This window comes from Marmota flaviventris, chromosome 13 (genome assembly GCF_047511675.1).
Source record: "Marmota flaviventris isolate mMarFla1 chromosome 13, mMarFla1.hap1, whole genome shotgun sequence".
Lineage (NCBI taxonomy): Eukaryota > Metazoa > Chordata > Mammalia > Rodentia > Sciuridae > Marmota > Marmota flaviventris.
The window spans coordinates 16,526,352-16,549,921 of NC_092510.1; the positions used below are offsets into that span (position 1 = coordinate 16,526,352).

The 23,570-nt window shown below is 40.7% G+C and overlaps 1 protein-coding gene across 4 annotated transcripts in view; it reads right to left on the reverse strand.

Annotated features, from left to right (window-relative positions):
• Dapk1 (death associated protein kinase 1) overlaps positions 1-23,570 on the reverse strand; it is a 187,222-nt gene that overhangs the window by 81,446 nt on the left and 82,206 nt on the right. For 3 of the 4 annotated variants that reach the window (XM_027923110.2, XM_071600485.1, XM_071600486.1), the window contains exon 3: positions 10,123-10,344. In XM_027923110.2, coding sequence (XP_027778911.1) covers positions 10,123-10,344 — 222 coding nt within the window. Of the gene's footprint in view, positions 1-6,521; positions 6,541-10,122; positions 10,345-23,570 lie in introns of those variants that run through there. The other variant, XM_071600487.1, reaches the window with a different exon arrangement.

Below are 23,570 nucleotides of genomic sequence, written 5' to 3' on the forward strand. Positions count from 1 at the left end.
CTGCACCCTCCCAACAGCATCTGGCAGTAAGTGTATGCAACTTTCTTTCTCATGAGGTGGTGACACTGCCACTCTCCAAGGATTAAGTGAGGTAAGTTAAGGGAGGAACCCACAGTGGCTAGTCTAAACAGGCACAAAAGAAGCCTGGCTTCCTTCTCCAGGAAGAGCTACCTTCATCATTTAACTATATCATCTCTCTTAATGCAGTTTGTGAAGATCCCACCTGATGGGGACCATCTGGATGGTGTACTCTACATTTCTGAAACAATCAATCATACTTAATTTTCCCCTTCAAACGCTACAGAAAAAGATCACTAGAACTTCTGTAGTCTAGGGAAGAAGACATAAGTGAAGCTTGTGGCTCATGACTCACTTATATCTCATTTTGTCAATAAAGTGGCATTCATTCATCTCTCAGTGGCCATACATGGGGACTGCCTTAGTTCAGAGCCTAGAAATGGAGCCAGACATGTCCTTATAGAATGTTTACTACTGTTACACTGTGTCCTGTTTACTACTGTTACACTATGGTCCTAATGGTCCTCATTTACATCACTGTAATGCCAACAATATTAAAAACATGTTTGGCAATGGTGGGGGGGGGGAGGTTAAACAGAGGTGAGGTAATACTTAGTTACTTGGAAATACAAATTAAGAGGGAAAAGGCAATACAAGGTTATTTCTAAAAGTATTTTTGTTTGCTTTAAAAAAACAAAAACAAACAAAAAAAAAAACCTTACAAGGATATGAGGCAGAAGGGGAAGGTCTGAGGAGCTAATGGGTGGTTCTGGAAAGATTGTTGTTGGTCTGTTTTCGATAGTAGTCCAATATGATGACACTTCCAGTGATTTGTGGTCTACAGACTCTTTCTTCTGAAGCAGCAGCTGTAGGTGAATGATCCCCAGCTTCCTGTCTCCAATCACCAATCCAGAATTCTGGACACAGCAGGGCCTGGAGAAGGTACCATCTGACCAGTGTGGAGGAAAGCCAGGTGGAACACTTGAGCTGAGCCTGGATCTCCCACGTGGCAGCCCTTGGGGCCTGAGAGGGAGGTGGGCTCTGTACATGAAGAGGAAGCTGCAGAGGTAGCCAACGATAAGGATACAAAAGACACGGGAGCAGCAAGGCAAGGGGACCAACAAGAGGTAAAACCAGCATTCCTGAGGGGTCAGTTAAACCAAAATTCCAGAGTCCCTTTCTATCCTGATCTCTTGATATGCTGGCTCCAGGAGTGGTTGGCCAAGACAGGAAGAGAAACAAGATTTATGACATGGCTGTGAGTTTCCAAGAGGAAGTGTAAACACTTCACAGAGTGGCCTGGGTATAGAGTCTGTGGCCCCTTGGAAGAAGTCTAAGCAAAACCAAGTACCTGGGGCTACAAAAGTCCACATGGTGGACAGCCATGTGGTTGATCCCCATTTCCCAAATTGCAGGTCTTCTTTGGAGCTAAGCAGAGATTCAAAGTACTCATGTATACAGTGAAGAGACCCTCATGCTAGATACTAAAATTATAAAAATGTCCTAAAATCTATAGACCGATAAGCTTACAGATGCCACATGTGGTTTGTTTTTCAGATTTCCATTGTCCTGAATTTCTCAAGACTGTCCAGAAACCAAATGATCCACTTAAGTAAGTATAAATACCAATTTAATAACATGAAGGAAGGAAACACTTTTCGACTGATCTGGCAAATAGAACATGCACAGGGGAAGACACACACAGGGCTTTATTTCTCAAGAGAATGCCTGAGTGGAAAATAACCTATTTTCTGTGATTTAATTCTATTGTGAAAGGTTGAGGCTGTTGCCAAAGGCACTTTACTTCTCTGCTCTTGCTTAATAAGAGATATCTGAGGAGCAGGCTGCCAAAAGTGTAAGCCACAATAGCTCTTGAAATTACCTTTGTGAATAAAAACAAAAGTTCAAAAAGTCAAAAGAGCTGAGTGGAGAGAACAAATGTGCCAGCAAAGAAGCACTGAAGAAGCCCCTAGATGCTTTTGTGTTTTGTGGGCACCACAAGAGAAGTGGAGAACTACGTGACTAGAAGGCCTGGGCCTCAGATACACCTCATTATTGGCTTCACTTAGGTCCCTGCCACCACACTCTGCTTCTTACAACTTGTGCCACTTCTACCATGTGTAGGAACCATCATTTTAATCACTACATTTGTTTCCTAAAAGGCTCCTGTAGTTCTCAATTTGCTGACCAGGCCACCACATATTCCTTTACATCATGCACCATGCTGATATACAATGAACAGAATTCATGATCACATTCTGATTATTCTGCATCTCAGTTTGACTAAGAAACACAGAATGAGCCAACTGAATAATGATCCTGCATGAAACGATCTAGCATTCACAAATAAGTAAGAGTACAACTTAGCAGTTATTTGTGATGAAGAAATTGAATCCTAGAAATTATTAACTTAGCTGGAATCAGAAAGAGAGCTAAAAAAGAAGAATTGTTATTCAATAGGGATAGCATTTAAGTTTGTCAAGATGAAAAAGTTTAGAAATCTGTTGCACAACAGAGTACATACAGCTAACATTGCTACATTGCACACTTAAACATGATTAAGATGGTAGAATTTATGTGGGGCATTCTTTTCTACAATAAAAAAAATTAATAAAATTTACCTTTATAAATTAAAAAAAAAAAAATGATGCAATGTCCTGAATTTGACTACAACCATACCAGAATACATTAAGTGGAAACTCCTGGAAAGGAAGGTAGGGAGACATGGAGAAAGGGAGAGAAAGTCCTAAACAGGGTTACTTTGTTGTAAAAATGTGCCTTAACATTGAAAAAAGAACCAATAAGGGGAAAATTAAGAATTAGAGAACCAAACTGTCTTGATTTCTTGTAATGGACCATCATGTCAATTATTATTAGGCATTTTGCCACTTTTGCTTTCTAAATCTTTACCTGGTAACCTTTCAGGCAGGTGATTCAAAGCTAGTAAGGTAACCATCCTGAAAGAGGCCATGATTGTGTGTTGTCCCTTTCTTCCTTATGCTAGATCCTGAACCTCCTGCCCCTCTCCAATCGTTCTCTGCCCAGCTTCCTGCCTGAGCAAGGTTTATTTGCAGTGACCTACTGATGGTGTTATCACCTACTGACGGTGTTTTGTTTTTAAGTAGCTGTTATGGTTTGGATATGAGGTGTCCCCCAAAAGCTCCTAAGTTAATGCAGGAATGTTCAGAGGTGAAATATTTGGATTGTTAGAGCTGTAACCTAATCAGTTCATCCTAGTTTAAGTGGACTGACTGGGTGGTAAATGTAAGCAGACAGAAAATGACTGGAGATGGGTCATCGGGGATGTGCCCTGGAAAAGTACATCTTCTCTATGTACTCTTCCCCTGCTCCCCAACTCTGCTTCCCAGCTATGTTGAGTTGAGCACCTTTCCTCCACCACACCCTTCCACCATGATGTTCCTCCCCTCCTTGGGCCCAGAGCAATGAAGCTGGCCCTCCATAGATTTGAGATCTGTGAAACCATGAACCAAAATAAACTTTTCATCCTCTAAGTTGTTCTTGTCAGGTATTTTGGTCACAACAACCAAACGTTGACTAACACATTAACTTACAAAAGACTAGATTAACACGTAAGTAGGCCCCTACTCTAGTAACCGTTAGAAACAGTTCAACCAGTACTTCTGTTCAGTTTCCTGGGCCTGGTGTAACAAAGTACCACAAACAAGGTGGCTTAAAACAACAATTATTATGTCATACTTTGAAGACCAGAAGTACAAAATTAAGGTGTTGCGGGATCTGAGGGGGAATCTAATTCCTATAGACTCAGGTATTCCTTTGCTGGTTGATGCCTCACTTCAGTCTCCTGTCTGCCAGAGGCATTCCCCTGTATCTGTTTCACAGGGTCTTTTTATAAGGACACCAGTCGGACTAGACTAGGGTCCTGCTCTACTCCAGTATGATCTCATCGTAACTAGTCTCATTTGCAACAACTATGCTTCCAACTAAGGTCACATTCTGAGGTAGGAGAAGACAGACTTCAACATAGTTCAGAGGGACACAATCAACATTTAACAGCATATCAAAAAGTGAACCCCAGACCAGCAGCAGTAGCAGGAGCACCTAGGAATCTGTTTAAAAAAAAAAAACACAAATTTGTGGGTCCTACCTTGAAACTCTGAGAAGATAGCTTAAAAAAAATTTAAGAAGCCCTCCAGGAGGACCAATTTGCTAATATTTGAGAACCACCATTTTAAACCATTCTGGATATTTTTAAAACTCATTTTATAATGCTAAGTGTGCATCATGCCCTTCCAGCTGAATCACTAGCCCTTTGGGGCCATCTCTGATGGCACTTGCCTCTTGTTGCTTCTCCTAGGATGACGATGAACTAATTATATTATCACTTATATGAAACAGGCTGACTCTGAAAGTTGCAGGCTCACATGGCCTTCAGATAACATTTTATTTTGTTCTCTTTTAAATACCATAAGCTGATTGCCATCATTGAAAACCTAAATTACAGGCTTCTCTTGAAAAAAAAATGAAAGATTTGGCAATACTGGATCTAAAATTCCACAATCAACTAATTGTTAGCTGTCCCTTTGAGATTGGGCATGAGGATTACATTCAGCCATCTCCACAATTCCCTGATGTCTCCCTGACACTGAGGTGCTATGGAGACCAACCATGGTCATTTTACATTGCCACCCTGGTCCCTAAAGGCTATTGGGTTTGAACAGTAGCTGGATAGGGAAAGAGCTAAAAGAAAAGTACAACGCCATCCATGGAACAAAATGCACAGCTACTTCTGAGCAGCAAGGTTAGGAAAAGAATACTAGAAGCTTAGAGAACATTGCCCCACACTTAGAAAAGAAATAACATTGACTTTAAGTTCTTTAAGTTTGTCTTCTCTTTTCCAGGTGACAAGGCAATTATGAAATGACTCAAGCTCTGAAGATCAAAGTTTGGTAGTGGCTTACCCGCACAATGACATGTGGGCAGGCAGCAACACAAGAAGGTGAGATTTTTATATCTGCATGACTTCATTAGGGAACAATAGAATGTGGAGGAGATGAAATTGTGATGTTGAGACATCGTGTATGCCTCCTTCATGTTTATGCTATGCTGAGCTGCAACAGCAAATCCACTGAGAACAACTGACTTTCCAGTGAAGCAAGTAGGGAGAAAACTTATCGCTTTGAAGGCAAATTCAGGCTTACAATAATTTTAAAGGGCCTAGAATCCTGGCCTCTAGTATTTGACAACTATGCCTTAAAAACGAACAAGAAATAGTATCTGCATATGGGACCACAAATATATATTTTCAGGTCCAGGAAGCAGTTCAGGAAACAGTGGAATGGTAGTCTGAGATCTCTGTCTCAGTGGCAAAGATATGCTTGGGATTCAAGGAGAGAACTCATCACATACAGGAGGAGGCAGGAACAAGGTCTCAATGAGGGAACACACTTCATTAATAAGCCTCAAAGAAGCTGGACTTGACATGGAGTTCATACCAAAGCAATAAATCCAAAATAAAGACCCATTTAAAGATTGCTGATCAGGCATAGTGGTGCATACCTATAATGCTAATGATTCAGGAAGCTGAGGCAGGAGGATCACAATTTCAAGGCCAGCCTCAGCAACTTATCTGGACTTCATATCAAAATAAAAAATAAAATAAATAAAATAAAAAGATATAAAATAAAATAGAATAAAAATAAATAAATAAGTGATAAAACAAAAAAGAATAAAAAACTAAAAAATAAAAAGATGTAGCTCAGTGACAAAACACCCCTGTGTTCAATTCCCAGTACCATGGGGGACAAAATGATATTGATGTAAAGGGTGCTGATAAATGGCAATTTAAGTCACAGGGTTACTTTCTGACAAATTCTTAATTTTTATTCTCTTCTTAACCACCCATATTTCAGAATTCTTTAGAAATAAAAGAGCAGATGGCACCTATCAATGAAGACCAAAAGCTTCCTTTAAAGCTATTAAAATTTTAGAAAAATGATAATTTTCTCAAAGATAATCACTTCTTTTGGACAGACTTCATAGTTTGAATTATCTATTAAAAACTTTTTAAAACAACTCTTCATGGAAATGTGAATAGACAGGATTCTGGGATAATAAAAAAGGTACATTACCTCTTTGATATTTAGCACCAATGTATTAGAATTCTCCAAAGAAACAGAAACAATTTAAGATATAAATATATACACATACATAATGCATATTATTATATAATGTATAAACAATATATTACATATTATATTCCACATTATGTATATTATGTATACACATACATATAAATCATGTGTCTATAAGTTATGTACATAACTATGTTTACGCACAAAATTTTATGTATATGAATTATAGAATTGTATAGCATAATTATTTATTTATGAATTATATTATTATAAATATATATTTATAAAAGATAATGTTATTTTTACATATTTACTCAGTCTATTAATTTAAATGTTCCTCATCCAGAAATACCCTCTGGCAAACACTCAGAACAATGTTTGGCCAAATACCTCAGCAGTCCATGGCCCAGACAAGATGACACATAAGAGTAACCATCTCATCCCTGTGCATGCCTGGCGGGTAAAGAGAAAAAACAATCAACTCACAAGAGTTGCTGGGATTTACAGAGAACAAGTAATCAAGAATGTGCTGAATTCTGTGAGGAAGACCTCTTCTGCCCACTCCCAAATTACTGTTGCTCCTGGTGAGCTCCCACAACCTTTGTTCAAGGTCATCACAGTGAGCAGGTAAACTTGTACACAGTCATACACCTGTTAGAATCCCTATAACTAGATAGATAGATAGATAGATAGATAGAAAGAAAGAATATATAGAGAGATAAAAAGATATATATATAATATAGATAAAAAGATGTAACTCAGATATAAATCATATTTTTTTGACACTGTCAAGGGCTATCAGAGCAACAAGTACTCTTATCCATTGCTGAAGGGATTGTAAAATGATACAGTCACTTTTGAAAACAGTTTGCTGGTTTCTTACAATATTAATATATACTTTTCATGGGATCTAGCAATCCTACCTCTAAATATTTACCCAAGAGAAATAAAATCATATGTTCACAACACAGATCTATGAGAATGGTTCTAATAGTTTTATTCATAATCACCAAATACTAGAAACAACCCAAATAGCTGTTAATGGGTAGATAGGCAAAGAGGCATCCATATCATAGAATACTATTCAACAATAAAAAGGAATGAGATACATACAGATCTCAAAGCATGATGCTGAATCAACTGGGTGTGGCAGTGTACATGTCTGTAATCCCAGTGGCTCCAGAGGCGAAGGCAGGAGAATTGCAAGTTCAAGGCCAGCCTCAGCAACTTAGCAAAACCCTGCTCAAAATAACTTTATTTTTTTAAAAAAAGATAGGGATGTAGCTCAGAGGTAGAATGCCTCTATCCCTCTGGGTTCAATCCTCAATACCATCAAAAAATAAAAATAAAAAATTATGCTGAGTCCAAGGAGCCAGTCTCAAATGTTATATACTAAACGGTTTTATTACTTGACATTTTCAAAACAAAACAAAATAAAAAAACGCTAGTGATGAAGACCAGCTTGGTGGTTGCTGGGGTTAGGGAGTACAAGACTTAGAAGTGACTAAAATAGCACAAGGGATGCTGGAGCAATTAGGGTGAGGAAAAGTGCTTTATCCTCATTGGAGTGGTGATTATATGACCTACATTTCTTAACCTGCATAGAATTATACAACCTTCCTCCAATATCATACATTACATGATAAATTTTTAAAAATTATATCAAATGGTAAAAAAGAGAATCCTATGTCATCCAATTTATGCATAGGGTAAATGTACCTAGAGGAAAATATCCACAAAATGGGTTCAGTTAACAGAAGTGTAATTCAGAACATACACACCCAGTGGGCACAAGAAGGGCAGTGACACACAGGCATCTTTTACATATTTTAGTGTGAAAAGAAGACACAAGATATTCTGAAGCCACTGATTACAACCAGGGAATTCTTTGAAAAGGCAAAACAGTGATGAATTGTGATGCTTCTGTTTCCAGGCACTATTCATGATCTCTTTCAACAAAGCCTTAAAGAAGGGAAATTCAGCTTCAAGACACAAAAGGATTTGCCCTGGTTAGCTCAGTTCTGTCTGGTCCCCAGTCCTCAAGTTTAATAAGCCCATGGCCTCCCAGAAGCCATATAAAGCCACAGTAAAGATTACAACGGGATGTGTCCCTTTTCTTCTGTGTACCCAAAGCAGGCCCCTAGTCTCCTGTCTCCTTCAAGCCGAATCTTTCCTTTAAAGCTGAGGTTCTGAAAGGGGGTCTTGTTCCCAGGGGACATGTGACATTTTCTGCATACATTTTTTAATTTTTGCTTGTCACAATGGGCAAGGAGAGGAAGAGGTGCAACTGGCACCAGCACATAGAAACCACAAATGTTGCTAAATGCTGTACAATGCACAAGAATAATCCAACCCAAAATGTTAGTAGTGACAAGGTTGAGAACTTCTGGTCTAAAGGAAGGAAGAAAAGAAACAGGCATAAAACACATCTATGAATCAGCAATGTGGTTAATATTTGAAAATTCTTATCTCGTTCACCTCCCAAAATAACTTTTCAGGTAGATGTTATTAACCGCTTCTATAGGTAAGAAATCTGTGGCTGAAACCCATTTGGGGCTGTGCCCAAAATCCAGAGATGAGACAAAAAGCTGTGGGGACCACCAGTACCTGCAGTATGGCGCCAGGGGGTGAGCTAACCACCATGTAAACCTTTCACTTCCTTCCCTGGCTTTAAAAAATCAGTGAGAATTATGCTGACACACACATATAACCCCAGTGATCCAGGAGGTCAGCCTCAGCCATTTAGCAAGACCCTCAACAATTCAGCAAGACCCTGTTTCAAAATCAAAAGGACTGGGATGAAGCTCAGGGGTAAAGCACCCCTATGTTCAATCCCTAGTACCCCCCATCCAAAAACAAAGCCTCAGTGAAAATTATCCAGGCTGAGTGGCCATGCCTATAATCCCAGATACTCAGGAGGCTGAGGCAGGAGGGTCATTTGAGCCCAGGAGAGGGAGGAGAAAGGGGAAGAGAAAGAAAGGGGGGAGAAAGAAGGAAGGAAGAAAAAGCAGGTGGATAGAGGAGGGAAGGGGTAGAAAAGGGAGGGAAAGGGAAGAGAGGGAGAAAAAAAATCAGAGATACAAAAAGAATGGAAGCCGTTGGGCTGGCAGACAGGCAAATATAAGCTCAAGTGTCTCCTAGGACATGGATGGAAATTCCCTCCATGGCTGAACCACTCAGGGTGGGTTTATCACAAAATCTTCCTTTGCTCCATGCATTCCTCTTCCCTCAGAGAACTCATGTTGTGCCTCAATCTCGAGAGCCTACAGAGAGATCCAGCTGGTGCCCTTGGTTGGCTGCTTCTCTCCTACCAAGAGGTGCTCCTGGACTCAGTGACAAACAATGGGGCCCCCCACACAGCAACTTAGACAGGAAGACAGAGAGGGACAGAGATGGAGACTAGAAACACCACAGAACAATGAGCTACCGTAAGTTGCCTGTAATAACATCCAATGGGCAGAGCTTGCCTAAGAAAATCAGCAACATAGCTTAAAAACAAATCCTATAATCAAATGCGAGTGATTCTGGTTCAGTTTCACCCATTCGTATAATTAGTGTTGACAGTTCCAACAGTTAAAAATGGGTTGTGTGTTTGTATGTACAACATACAGGAAGGGGGGAGGAAAGAGAACACAGGAAGGGGAGAGAAACGGGGAAGACAGGAACAGAGGAAAAAGGATCTATGCTTGAAATATAATGGAAAATGCTCATGACAAATGTAGAGGAACAGTTAGATAAATGGAAAAGCCTAAGAATGGGTGACCCTCTTGCAAATCCAGTGGATCCTCATTAATGAAAGCTGCTCCTTAGAAGTTCTTCCAGATATGTGTAGCCAAGTCTCAAGCCAGGCAGCTCACTTGTTCTCTAACACAGTGCAGCAGAATCCATTTCCCATGCAGCTCCAGGGCGCCCCACTGCCTTGTCCAGCTGGAAAGAAGCTGGAGCTCCCCCAGCCACACCCTCTCTCCCACCCAACATGGACAGAACTCACAGTTCCAGGATCAGAATGACATCTGTCTTGTTCTCATAGACCTCATGCAGGGTGATAACGTTGGGGTGCTGGATCTCCTTCAGGATGCTGACCTCCCGCTCAATGTCCTCGCGGCTCACGCCACGCCGGCTAGACTTGGTCCTCCTTTTCTTAATGAACTTGGCAGCATACTGCAGACCAGTGCTTTTCTCACGGCATTTCTTCACCACTGCAAACTGTCCACTGAAAAGAGAAGATAGAATGTTTTGATGGTTTACTAAAAAATGAGATTTCAGCACAGATATGGCATTGGGAGGGAACAGAAATGTGACATGGAATGCTCAAATGATGAAAAATTAAAATAATTTCATATTGTGATTTTATTACACTTGTTTTTATGTATAATGGTACAAGGAAAAATTTATTTTCTTACAGTATATTTTATTGAATAGGTAATAATGTTGATACCTCCGTATTCTCCTCCTTCCCATCCCATATCAGACCTGGTACAGTACGAAATTGCTCTCTGATCCAACCTCATTTCCAAGAAACACTTGTCCTGTATGTCTAGTCTCAGAGCTAGGATAAAAGGCAACTGAGATGAGGGAACTGGTAGAAAACAGAAGGTCCTGACTTTGGAGATGTATTTGTAGTACCAATATTAATCACTTGAAACACCTTGAATTTAAAAAAAAAAAAGAGTATATCATTTTATTCACAAAAAAAGTTTTGTTAGTTATTTCTCCGAATGATCTCTCAACTCTCTTCCCTTCCCAACAATATCTATTTCTGGATCTATGTGGTTGTGGTGCAGCTGACACCCCCACCCCTCAACACACACAAGGGCGCACACATGCAACTATAGACATGGATCATGTGACCCAGACTAAGCCATCAGTGTACCATGTTCTTCTGATCCAAAGATAAGCACATAACCTAAGTAGGACCTTTCACAGACTGGAAGACAAAAGATTTTCTGAGACTCTCCCATGTGCATGTGGACACTGGACTTATAGATATAACCCTAAAAGCTTCTGCCAGCCATTTGGGGATTATAAGGAGAGCCATTCTTGGTATGGGGAGGTGGTAGGGGAACCACTGCGGGGGCCATACCTGTAGAAGAAAAAAATCAGGTCTGTGGTCACTATGGAGTAGCTGCATCAAACCTAACTGAAGCTATATGCTTTTGGATTTTTCAGCGACATAAGCCAATAAATTCATTTTATCACTAAAGCCAGTGTGATATGGGTTTGTTTTTTGTTTTTCATTTTTTTTTTTTTATTTCTTGAAGAAAGAATCCTAAATGCCACACAGAGTAAAAAACCAGAAATCCTTCTCGCATATAATATAACAGAACCTGACAAAACACAGTAAGGCATGGGCAGTAAGGAGGTAAGATCATGGGAAGTAAATAGTGTCCTCCTGAAAGTAAGTGAAATACAATCAAAAGGTCCTTCTTGCATCATTGCTGACACCCTCACTTCTTCCCTTAGTGCCCAATGAAGAGCTGATCTACCCATCACAGAATCTGTACATCTCTTGGCACCTGCTGGAAAACTGCTATGTAAAAAATTATCAGTTATTTTTAGCTGGCTTTCTTCTCTTCACATGAAGACAAAAGGGAAAAAAAATCAAATAAAGGACAGTATTTTGATGTTTAAAAAAAGTGGATACTTTAAAATATTACTCATTTACTTTAGCAGCAGGAGGCCACATCATCAAAGATTACTTTTCTGTCATAATCTTTGCATGACAGGTCATTAATCCCCCCCAACCCCCGCAGGCAGGATAACAGAGAAGCTGAAGAATCACACTGGAACACTAGCATCAATTGCCCATAAATTCACTACCTTCAAGAGTCTTGGGATCTATGGTATGACTTTATTACAACCATTTCCCAATTTCTTTGGGAAGTGAAAAACTGCTCTCTCTATTGGGTGGTAGAGGGTGGCAGAGATGGAACAGAGAGAAGAGGGAAATGAGCTGACCGCAAAGCATGTTCAGCTATTGCTTCAAGGAATCCAGTGAAGAGGTGCTTCTGTCTCCCCCTCCTCACAAAGATGGTATCATGCCTCACGAGCACATTCAAGGGGGTACAGGATAGAAAGGCACTGCCCAGGATAGCCATCCAACAGACACACATGCTCCCAGAGGCTGTTCCTATTCAGGCCTCATACCCTCATCCCACATGACTCTTCTGTTTCAGACACAAGGAAGACATCCTTTGAATCATGGCACTTTGAAAAACAAAACAAAAGATCAAAGGGGAGAAAAAAAAAAGAAGAAGAATGGTTTCACTGCCAAATGTTCTATGCTGAATTTTAGCCCTTTAAATGGGAAGGTGATAATGTCTATGCAAGGTTAACACTAATGGCAGTGTTGGGCAGGTGCTGGGAGGCCATGTGCACCAGTCCAGGAGCATGCACCCACGCACAGGGTAACTGACTGCTGAAGTTTGAAGTGAAACTTGTGGAGCTCACGTCCTCACTCGACATCAGACCCTTAGTCACACTTGCAGATCCCCACAGTGGCAGCACCTGATGGAATGGAGGCAATGACACTGGCAGGCAAGCTCCATCCATGGCTGTTGCTCAAGTCCTGGCTAACCCTGACTGTAGAGGATCAACATGATTCTGGAAAGCATTCTAGACCTATCACACTTTAGACATCTTTCCCCATTTCTCTCTGACTCCCCTGCCAATTCCAATGCCATCTTCCAAATTCTCCTATAGCCTAGAGTCCTCACTTTATATCCCTGTGTGGAATGGGCTGTCTTCTACCTCTTTCTTACCATTTCCACTCTCCCAAGACCGAGAGCTCCTTGAGAACAAAGAATCCAGGCTCATCGTTCTACCTCCTCAGTCCCTGAATGCCTGAGGAGTTGCCCCAGAGTTACATACAATGCTGGTATGCTGCTTTTGAACTCTGAATCTATAATCTGAAAACCTGACCCAATAAACCAAATGTGCTGCATTATAATTCAATGGGATGTGGCTGGGAGTGCAGAATTCACCTAATTCTGTTAATCATGGGATTACTTATGACTTAGTCAAGTGGGTATGAGAGTACCTAACTTGTTGGAGGAGCCTTGGGACTTCAGGGCCACAAGCAGAGCCAAAGTACAGGTATTATAACAAAATTCCTGAGGTAATCAATTTATAAAGAGAAAAGGTTTATTTTGGTTTACAGCTGGCGGGGTTCCTGTCCATGATACATACGCCATGAGGCAGTGCATAATACTGGCAGCATACAGCAGAGCAAAACTGTTCCCCTTATGGCCAGGAAGGAAAGACAGCAAGGAGGGGGCCCAGAGTTCCACTGTCTCCTTCAAGAGCATGCTCTTCACAACTTAAACACTTCCCACTGGGTCCCACCTCTTACAGGCTCCAGCATCAATCCTTTAACACACGGGCCTCTAGAAGACATTCAAGATCCAAATTATAACAAGGGGGAAGCTGATTAAATGAGATAACATGCATGAAGTATTTATAAAACTGCCTGACCATAGGAAGTATTCAATAATCATTAGCTATTATTAATCTGGAACAAATGGAATTACTTCCATTGATGTACTGCTATTGTTTCAATCTCAAAGCAATATAATATCACCACCAAAATATCACTTTTCATGACTACCAGGAAAAAAAAAATATGGTTCTAACAGGACCAAAAAAGAAAACAGAAAAAAAAAGAAAATCTCACAACAGGGCTGAACTACATTAACAATGTCTAAAATTATTGCTAAATCTGACTCCTGGCTTCAACCCTCACGCACATCATCCCCTTCCCCTGTTTTCTCTCTGATCCACCCAGGGTGAGCTGTACCTCACAACTTCTCACTGCAGGCCACCTTCGCCTTGGGACCTCAGGGCCACTAATCAGAGCCACAGTAAAGGCAACCAGGCCCACTGGGAGCCACGGGGGTGGGGGGGTGGGGGTGGGGGGTTGTGTGCACTTAGTAACACATGCTGGGCATTTCCACAGCAGAATCTCCTCAGGCAGCTAGTGAAGACTGAAGACAGCGACCTGGAAGAAATTCTTCTCTAATCACAGTAATTTGCTTTCTGAGGGCTATTCAGGTTGAGCTATGGATTAATTGTTCCTCTGATCCTTTCTTCTCTGGGCAACTGGCTCTCAATCCATGGGCTCCCTGGAGCTCACTTTCTATCCTGATTCATACCACATTGGGGGAACAGCATCTTTACACCAAACCCTGCAACCCCAACAACAACTTAAAAAAAAAAAAACTTATTTATGTATGTTTTTATTTATTTTTGGCAAGTGCTTTGAAATTGAAATAGCATGATTCCTCCTTGAGACTGAGCTCAGATCAAGTAAAAGTGAACACATACAAAGAAATAAGACCCCCCACATTGGCCCACTCAGGTATGCTCATCCCTTCAGCCTCCTTTTCCTTCTACCAACACATTAGGCTAGTGAGTAATTAACACCAATACAGAGGACCACATCATTAATTAATGTTAATACAGTTAGAGTTGCTCAATGGATGAGAAATGCAGCTTCCACAGTGGTGAATATAAATTCTCGATATACTATGACATTTAATTTTGATGAGCATTACGACATAACTTCATCACTTGTGACTTTGCCCATTTACTAAAATTCGTCTGTAATCACCAAGTAACGACTCAAAGCACTTTTTATTCATGGACATGCACATGTTAAAAAAATATCTGAGCCGTGCACAGTGGTGCATGCCTGTAATCCCAGTGGCTCGAGAGTCTGAGGCAGGAGGATCACAAGTTCAAAGCCAGCCTCAGCAACTTAGTGAGACCCTGACTCTAAATAAAATATAAAAAAGGGCTTGAATGTTGCTCAATGGTTAGGTGCCCCTGGGTTCAATCCCCAGTACCAAAAAAAAAAAAAAAAAAAAAAAGTTGAGTTCTAATGTGCCTGTACCTAACTGAAGACAAATGAGGTTTGCTCTACCCCCCTAATTCAGCTCTCAGGCTGTAAACAAATATATCCATTATAGTAGCTACCTTTTTTTTGAACTTGTGCATGCCTGTGTGTGATTTCACTGTTTAAAATAACTTCCAAGTATGGTGCAGTAGTGCTGTGGAACTATCACTCCTGAGCACAAGGCTGTGGTGTGCGTTATGGATAAAACATGTACTTTAGATAAGCTTCATGTAAGTGTGAATTGAAGTGATTATAACCATGAGTTCAATGTTAGCAAATCAACAATATACATTAAATAAAGTATTTTTAAACAGAAAAAAAAAAATTTTTAAAGCTGTTACACAACAGGTTGACAAAAATGTTCTGAGCAGAGTCACAGGAATCTAACTCTCCACCCTCCTCCCCCAGGAACAACAATTCAGTATTGGCCGTGAATTTAGAGAACATAATTCCCACAAATAATGAGATTCAATTGTTTGTCATTTTGTAATGTACTAACAACATTCTCTATAAATTAATAATTGGTAAAATATTTTGTTGCATTATATACAGGTAGTCAAACATAACATAAAAACTTTCAATTAAATATAATAAACATTGATTATAAACAATAAACAAACTATTTTTGGTCAAATACATACAAAATAAATGACACATCCGTGTTTCAAAGAATTTCATATAAAACAATCCTGACTCAAGAAATAATCGCAAAATTATTAAAAAGAGGAAAATGGGAATAAAACTTCATAAAGAACTATTTGTCATTTAATTTCTTTGTCCAAACCTACTTATATTTCCTGTTTTGACTAGTCACTCAAGGAAGTGTAACCAGGATTTTATGCAAAGCTCTTCATACATTAGTAACTGTAACTCTATGAGATATACATCATTGTGTGTTTTTAAATTGCCCTAAATCATTAAGCAAATAAGCTGCATAATTGAAAAAAATAATCTGAACCCAAGTATACTTGCCTCCAATCCCCATTCACCAAGTGCAATTGCTGTATTGGCCTTGTGTGCATTCTGTTTGATACACAAGTCACCTCACAGGTAAGTGACAAATATCTTTCTAGGAAAGAGCTTTGTGAGAAGAATCCAACAGAGGGCATTTGTGGTTGAATGAGTTTGGGTGTTCTTCTCAGTAAAAATTAAGTGTTTGAATTAATTATAACCATAGCTTTAAGATGCTTTGAGGTGCCATGAAATTAAAATTAATATCCCTAATATGAAGATCAGATAGATCTAAAACCCCAAAATTTTAAAGTGCTCATATAATGCCACAAGTGCAAAATTCCACAGTGTGAAACTTTGTTTAATGCACATAATTACCAAGAATGTTATGTAAAAAACCTTTTTGTTATGAGAATAAGATGAATATGAAACAAATGATTCTGTGTTTATACTTGAGTCCCATCCTAAACTATCTATTTATACCTATGCAAATATTCCAAAAATAAACTAAAACAATTTGTCCCAAGAACTTCAGATAAGTGATACACAATTTATACTCAAAATTAGAAAGACAAGAATTCTCCAAGTCAGGGCACAAGAATGATACATTCATCTGTGAAGCTTTTGTGCTTTTGTAGTTCTCAGGAATTCACAGTGCATTAAAAATAAACCTATGGAATGTTGTTTAACCCAGGCAGGTCTTAACTTTCTAATTTATTTATTTGTGAAAACTTCTATTCATGTCCATAAGATGAACACACACTGTCAGAAAGGATGTGGAAGCGGCTAGGGGTGTACCTCAATGTTACAGCCCTTGCTTAGCATGCATGAGGACCTGGGTTCCACCACAGTACTATAAAAGAAATCAAAACAAAACAAAATAAAAGATATTGCATTCAGAATGCAAAAGGTACAATCTGAGTAACATAACAATCTCTGCTTCATGACTGGTGACCAATCTAGAGTCTTATATTATCATTTCTGGTTCTATCTAGTCTCTTCATAAGAACAACCTCTCACCTGAAAAGGTGTGTGCAGGTTCAAAAAAATGTGACTAAGACAGCATATTGTTTTTTATCTTTGATTTTAAAGATGTTCTGCCCACACTGTATGACAGTTAGCAACTATTTATGGTAGCTATTATTATTATGAATTACCTACATTAATGCTGGTAGGAGATCTGGATTAAATCTGACACCATATGAGCTCCATCTCTCTCTCTCACTCATGCCTTTACAATAAACACAAAATATATACATATACTAACATACGCGCGCGCGCGCACACACACACACACACACACACACATATACACATATATTACACTTTGGAGTTTATATATCAAATTCCTGGCACAATTTTAGTGCTGATTTACTGGTGATCTATTTTTCTTGAAGTGCTGCTTTGAAAGAGTGGAGGGATTGAATCCTGCCAGAATAGTAGAAGTGCAGGTCTCAGGGAAGAGTGGAGGTGACATATGAGTTCTCAAGGATGAGTTCACATTTAATCATAATTCACATTTACAGCAAGGGAAAAGACCCTGAGGGCTTACAGCCTAGTGGGAGAGACAATCGTAAAACATTCATGTGGGAAGAGTGTGGTGCTGTGGGACAGAGAAGATTCCGTCACTGGGAGACCTACCAGACTTGGTGGGCTAAGCCCTGAAGGTGACCATGAGCTGGGAGTTGAAGAAGGTATGTGCTGATTTGGATGTGGCTTGCCACCCAGAGCTCGTGTATTACCAGTATGCTGAAGTGTGAGGTGGCAGGATCTTTATGAGGTAGGACCTAGTGGGAGGTAATTTGGTCCTGATGAGGTACTACTCTGGGAAAAGATTAAGGTAGTTCTTGTGGGACCCTGAGTTAGTTCTTGCAAGAGAGCTGGCTAGTCACAAGCTCCTCTGGCTTCCTGTCTCATCACATGATTGCTCCCTCTTGCACATCTACCATGAGGGACATGCTATTTGAACTTTTAGCCTCCAAAACTATAAACTGAAAAAACTCTTTTCTTTCAAAGTTACCTAACCTTGGATACTTTGTTATAATAACAGAAAAGCAGGCTAACTCAGTACATGTAGAGGAACAGAGTTTCCAAGAGAAGAAACACAATAAGTAGAAGCAGAGGTATGAAAGCCCTGTTTTAGAATTTCTAGAAACAAGAGCAGTGGTGGGGGGGGCGGGGGGATGTCCTGTCAGTTGCACAAACAAAGCTCTGCACAAAATGGAGCAACGTTAAGTCCTGGCTCTGCCAATAACTGGAAAACACAGGGGCTTCTCTGACCCTCAGTTTCCTTGTCTGTACAAGGGCAATGACAATATGAAATGAGACCATATATGTACGGGCATAATGGTTTCTCTAAACACATGAAGCACAAGTAAAGAAGAACACTTGGTACATTTCATGTATTTTTCAAAGAAGCCAAATTTCTCCATGTCATTTTTCTACCCCAAAAAGTATGAAATCTAAATTTTAAGCCTCTACATTTTTCCCCAATTAGGACTCAACAAAAATATTTTCATTTTCATTGAAGACATATTTGATTTTTTTTTCCCTTTGGTCCCCCAAGGACCTGTGCCTGGCTTGCTTAGATGCTTAAACTGTCACCTGAAGTTGTCCAAGGTGAAGGGAAGCAGACTAAATTTTCCAAAGATGGCCTCAGTCAAATCTTCCATTCCAAAAGTTCTCTGCAATGTCACCTTCCAGTTGCATCTAAAGGTAGAGTTTAATGCCTTCCCCTTGAATCTGAGCAGGCATCAGTGACTTGCTTGGCCAACAGAATGTGGTAGAAGTGGTCCTAAAACTTCACCTGAGTTTCTTGGGAATCTCCTCCTGGTACCCAATCCCTAGGCTGGGAGAACTCAAGCTATGTGAAGAGGTCACATGTAGGTGCTGCCTTTGGCAGCTTCAGAAGAACTGACAGCAGACTTAAAAGACCAGCCATATGTGTGAGTCATCATGAACATCTGGCCCATCACATCTTTATATGACCATAGCCTCAACTACCATCTCAGTGCAGCCATATAAAAGACCCTAAGCAAGTACCATCTGGCTGGGCCTGAGGAGGCCTACAGAAGTATGAGAATTAATGAATCATCATAAATCGGTATTTTCAGTTACTAAGTGCCACTTGGCTGGTTTGTTTTGTAGGAAATGAACAGCCACTAACAAATTTTAGATGGTGGGTTCAACAGCTCACCCAAGAGGCTAAGTGGAGGGAAGATGTGACCCAGAAAGTAAGGGGTCTATAGATGACTAGGCCATGGGTTGGCCTCACAGAAGAACATAGGAAAGGAGCAGGTATCCACACTACATTGAATGCAGGCCCCATATAGGACACAAACAAACAGTACCATTCATTACATGAGTACTGTGGACTCACCTTTCAGGTCCTTTGCTCTCACCCTGGCAATACTTCTCAACTTTCAAGAAAAGTGCTGCATTACTTAAGAAGGATCTCTGTCTTATTGAGTTTTGTACAGTTATAACAAAATACCTGAGGCTGAATACTTTATAAAGAGGTTTACTTAACTCATATCTTTGCAAGCTGAAAGTCCAAGGTGAGGGCCTTCTGACTGCATCATAACATGGCAGACAAGAGGAAAGAAAAATAGCTAAATGCAGAAGGAAAGGTCATATGGCAAGAGAGGAAGTAAGACATGTGCAAAAGGCAGCAACCCACTCTCAAGGAAACTAATCCACTCCTTTGAAACCTGCGTTAACCCTATCATAGGGTAGCGCCTGTGATTTAATCATCTCTCATATGACCTATATCTTAAAGATCCACTACCTCTCAACACCATTATATTGGGGACCAAACTTCCAGCACACAAACCCTTGGAGGACAAACCACATCCATATCCGAACCATAGCAGACCTCTGGGCAAAATGCAAACAACACAAAACAACAAACCTCAAAGTCTTTCACTGAGATGCTGCTCAGATTTCTAGCGAAGCTGAGCTGGTTGCTGATCTCCAAATTTACCTTTTCCAGTCTCTATGGTAAAGCAGATCTCTACTTTGGGAAACTTATAAAACCAAACACGATACATGATTCAGTAAATATAGGTACCTAGTCTTCACTATGATGACCCTGAATGCCCAGGGCCCACCAGCAGTGACAGCACCTTCAGGAGGACGCAGGTGAAAAAGAAGCACACTCTCCCCTCATCTAGTAGAAACCACCCCTTCCATCCTAATTCTACCAGCTCCATAGGTGTCAGCTGATGATGAAGGCAAATCCTGTATGACAACCTGGAATGTCAGTCCCAGGTAGTACATAATTCCCTTGGAACATTTTCTTGGTGCAGCCCATACTTGGGAATTGTTTTCCCTCTGCCCTTTGAGAAGTTATTAAGTGAGAAGCAAGTAAACCACATTTTAGAAAAAAAAAAAAAAGTAAAGCTGGTGATAATTTTAAAAATCCTATTGTTAAAAAAAAATACAATCTTTCAAAAATTATTATGAACTGCTACAAGATTTCAGTAAAATGGACTATGATTTGGAAAACAAAGGTTACCTCACCCACAAGCAAGCCATTCAGGTTGCCATAGCACCTAAGGGAGAAACAGTGTCCTGAGGAATAGGTAAACAGCCTCCTGTCACCCAGGGAACCTGACAACACCAAGGACGAGAGAGATGCAGAAGGAGAATGGCAGGTCAGGGCATGTGACTAACAGTGGGCCAAGGAGAGCAGGAGAGAGGTGGATTCCTTAGGGACAGCATCCTCCCAGGGACAAGATCACAGAGAAGACTGGGGAGGAAAAGATGACAAAGCTAGGGCCCAGGGCCAGTGGTATGGTGTTCAGGGTGATGTCAAAGAAACAAATACCCAGAGGAGCAGCTGGCTCAAGCGGCCTCTTATAATTAAGGAAATAACAAACCAGAGTAGTTAAGGACCCTGAAACAAGGGGAGCTGAGAAAGAGAGCAATTGGTGCCTCTGTTCACTCCATTTGTGTCCATGGTGCCTTTGGAGGTGCAGGTCCAGATCCATCCAGAACAGTTTCCAAAGGGAGAGCTCAGGAAAAATATTCTGTGGCCAAGAAGTTTAAGGAAAACTGGGTAAACAGAGTCACACAGGCTGCTGTATGCATTCAGCATTTCCCACTGTTTGGAGTTCTTGTTAACCATGAACTGTGTAACTGTGTGTATTTTGTGTGTGTGTGTGTGTGTGAGAGAGAGAGAGAGAGAGAGAGAGAGAGAGTCCCTGGGATTACAGGATTGCTCTACCCCATTCCTGATTTGGGCTGGATTCTTTTTTGTGGTGCTGAAGATCAAACCTAGGGCCTCATGCAGGGAGCCACATCTGTAGCCCTGGGACTGGATTCTGTATTCACAGCTTCCATTCAGTTTGCAAGAGAATTGCATTTGAGGCTACTCCCTAAGGCAATATGTCAATAGCAAAGCTGGAAGTGAGAAGTCCAGTGGTTTGGGGCTCTGACCCATTAGAATATGGAGAACATCTGAATCTCTTCTAGGAAAGGAGGCCACCTATCTCCTTGGAATTGGCACCCTTCTGTCTCCTTCTGTCTGCTGGTCAAGGGCTGCTATGGGAACACAAGCAAATCTATAATGGACTCATCCCTGATCAAGGTTTTTACTCTTTGAGACTAGAGGGGATTGGTGGGTTTTTTGTTTTTGGTTGTTGTTATTCTTGTTTTTCTTTTTTTCTTTTAAGAGCTTAGATGCTCAGAGGCAGAGCACACTGAATACTGGTCAGCTAACAAACACTTGAGCCCTTGCTGCCACCTTGAACCAAGAAAGCAACCCCTGAGGAACAGTGTGGTGGTGACAGGAAGGGGCCTGGGGCTTGGGGCATGAGGCCTCCATAGAGTAGTGTATTCCCTGCACCTGCCTTGCAGGAGTTGACACAAATACTCCCACTTTGTTCAAGGCACACAACTTCTCTGCTTTGGGACTCACTGCCATAGTGAATTCTATCTGGTTCAGATACTGTCTGTGACTTCAGGAATTTATAACCCACAGGGATTAACAAGACATCTCAATGCAACAGACTTGCAAGTGCTGAATGATGGGGAATGCAGAGGGAGTGGGGCCAGGTAAGGGAACATCCCCTATACTCTGTACCACCCTTGGACCTAACAACTGCAAGCTTGGTGCTTGGTATGTTTGGTTTTTGTCTTTAAAGCCAAAAAGGGAAAAGAAGTTAAAAAAGTGTTGGGAAAAATATCATTTGATATAATCTAAATAGGGTCTCCAATGGACCCGATGAACAGTATTTCAGATATTTTCTCTAAATACAGTAAGCCCCACATCAGAATCAAAGTTGATTTTTGAACCCAGTTTCATGGAGAATAAAAATGCCCTTTGGGGCTGCGGTTGTGGCTCAGTGGTAGAGCATTCGCGCAGCATGTGTGGGGCACTGGGTTCGATCCTCAGCACCACATAAAAATGAAAAATAAATAAATAAAGGTATTATGTCCATCTACAAACAAAAAATAAAATAAGTGCCCTTTTAAAGAAAGGAATTTGCAGATTACCGTCATGCCAGGATTGTTCAGTGAATGGTGATCATGTCAGGTGAATGATCAGAGCTTCCAGCCCCAATATCACATTCTAGCCATAGAGCGCCCTTGAGTTGTTCCAGTTGAGACTCAGAGAGGTCAGACCTGGCTTTATCATTCTGACTTCAGCATGCATTCCCCTTAAGTCCTCAGGATAATTTTGTCACATTTTCCCTTTCACCTTTTAGGACAAAGTTAACTGGGCCACAAGGTATAATCTTTTCTCAACTCAGCAAGCTTCAAGGAAAAAGTTGAAAAGGGAGCAGGAGGGTCATATAATTCCATGGGGGAAAGGATGACGCACAGATGCTGAGCTTAAGTTGCTTATACCATGGCCAAAATGTGGGTGGATTGGGGTGGGGTGTCATATTTGTCCAAGTTGTTCAGAACAACTAGCTAAAGGGAAAGAGAAAGCAAGAAGATGGGCAGTTCAATGGCCATAGGTCCTAATAGGGTAAGGTATACCAAGTAGCCCAGATTAAGATGCAACTGCTAGGAATCATGGGATAATTCTCTCTCATACATACTTTCCATAGTTCTGGAGCATGAGAGGAATAAACCAAAGATGTCTAATTATTTTCATGGCTTCCTTTTCAACTTAGGTAGAAATATCATTTGCCTGCCTGTTTTTATAGATAGGTCTGGGACCCTCAGACCTATCATTAGAAAAATTAGCTCCACCTTATTTGAGAGTCAGGTCTGTTTTGGTGAAGAGTTTGGGCTTGAATGACTTGAAAGAAATTCAAATACATCTGGTGTTATGTGGCTTTTAGTGCAGCCACAGGGCGGATGGACTCTAGCAATGTTGTGCATGGGGTCTATGCTGGTCTGGAAACTGAAAGACCAATGGAAGCAAACTCTCTTTAGGATTTTCCTTCTCTGGGGCTTCAAAAGTCACTGGCCCAAGTGTTCAGGAGATAATGAGTAGCTGCCTGCCCATGTGCCCAGCCAGGAACAATCCTTTTTACAGTGATCTTGGCCAAGTCCTTTCCTGGGATGTCTACAGATCTGCCACCTTGGCTCTGAATCAGGTGGGATTCATCTCACAGAGGAAGTCTGGAGGGAGGGGGAGT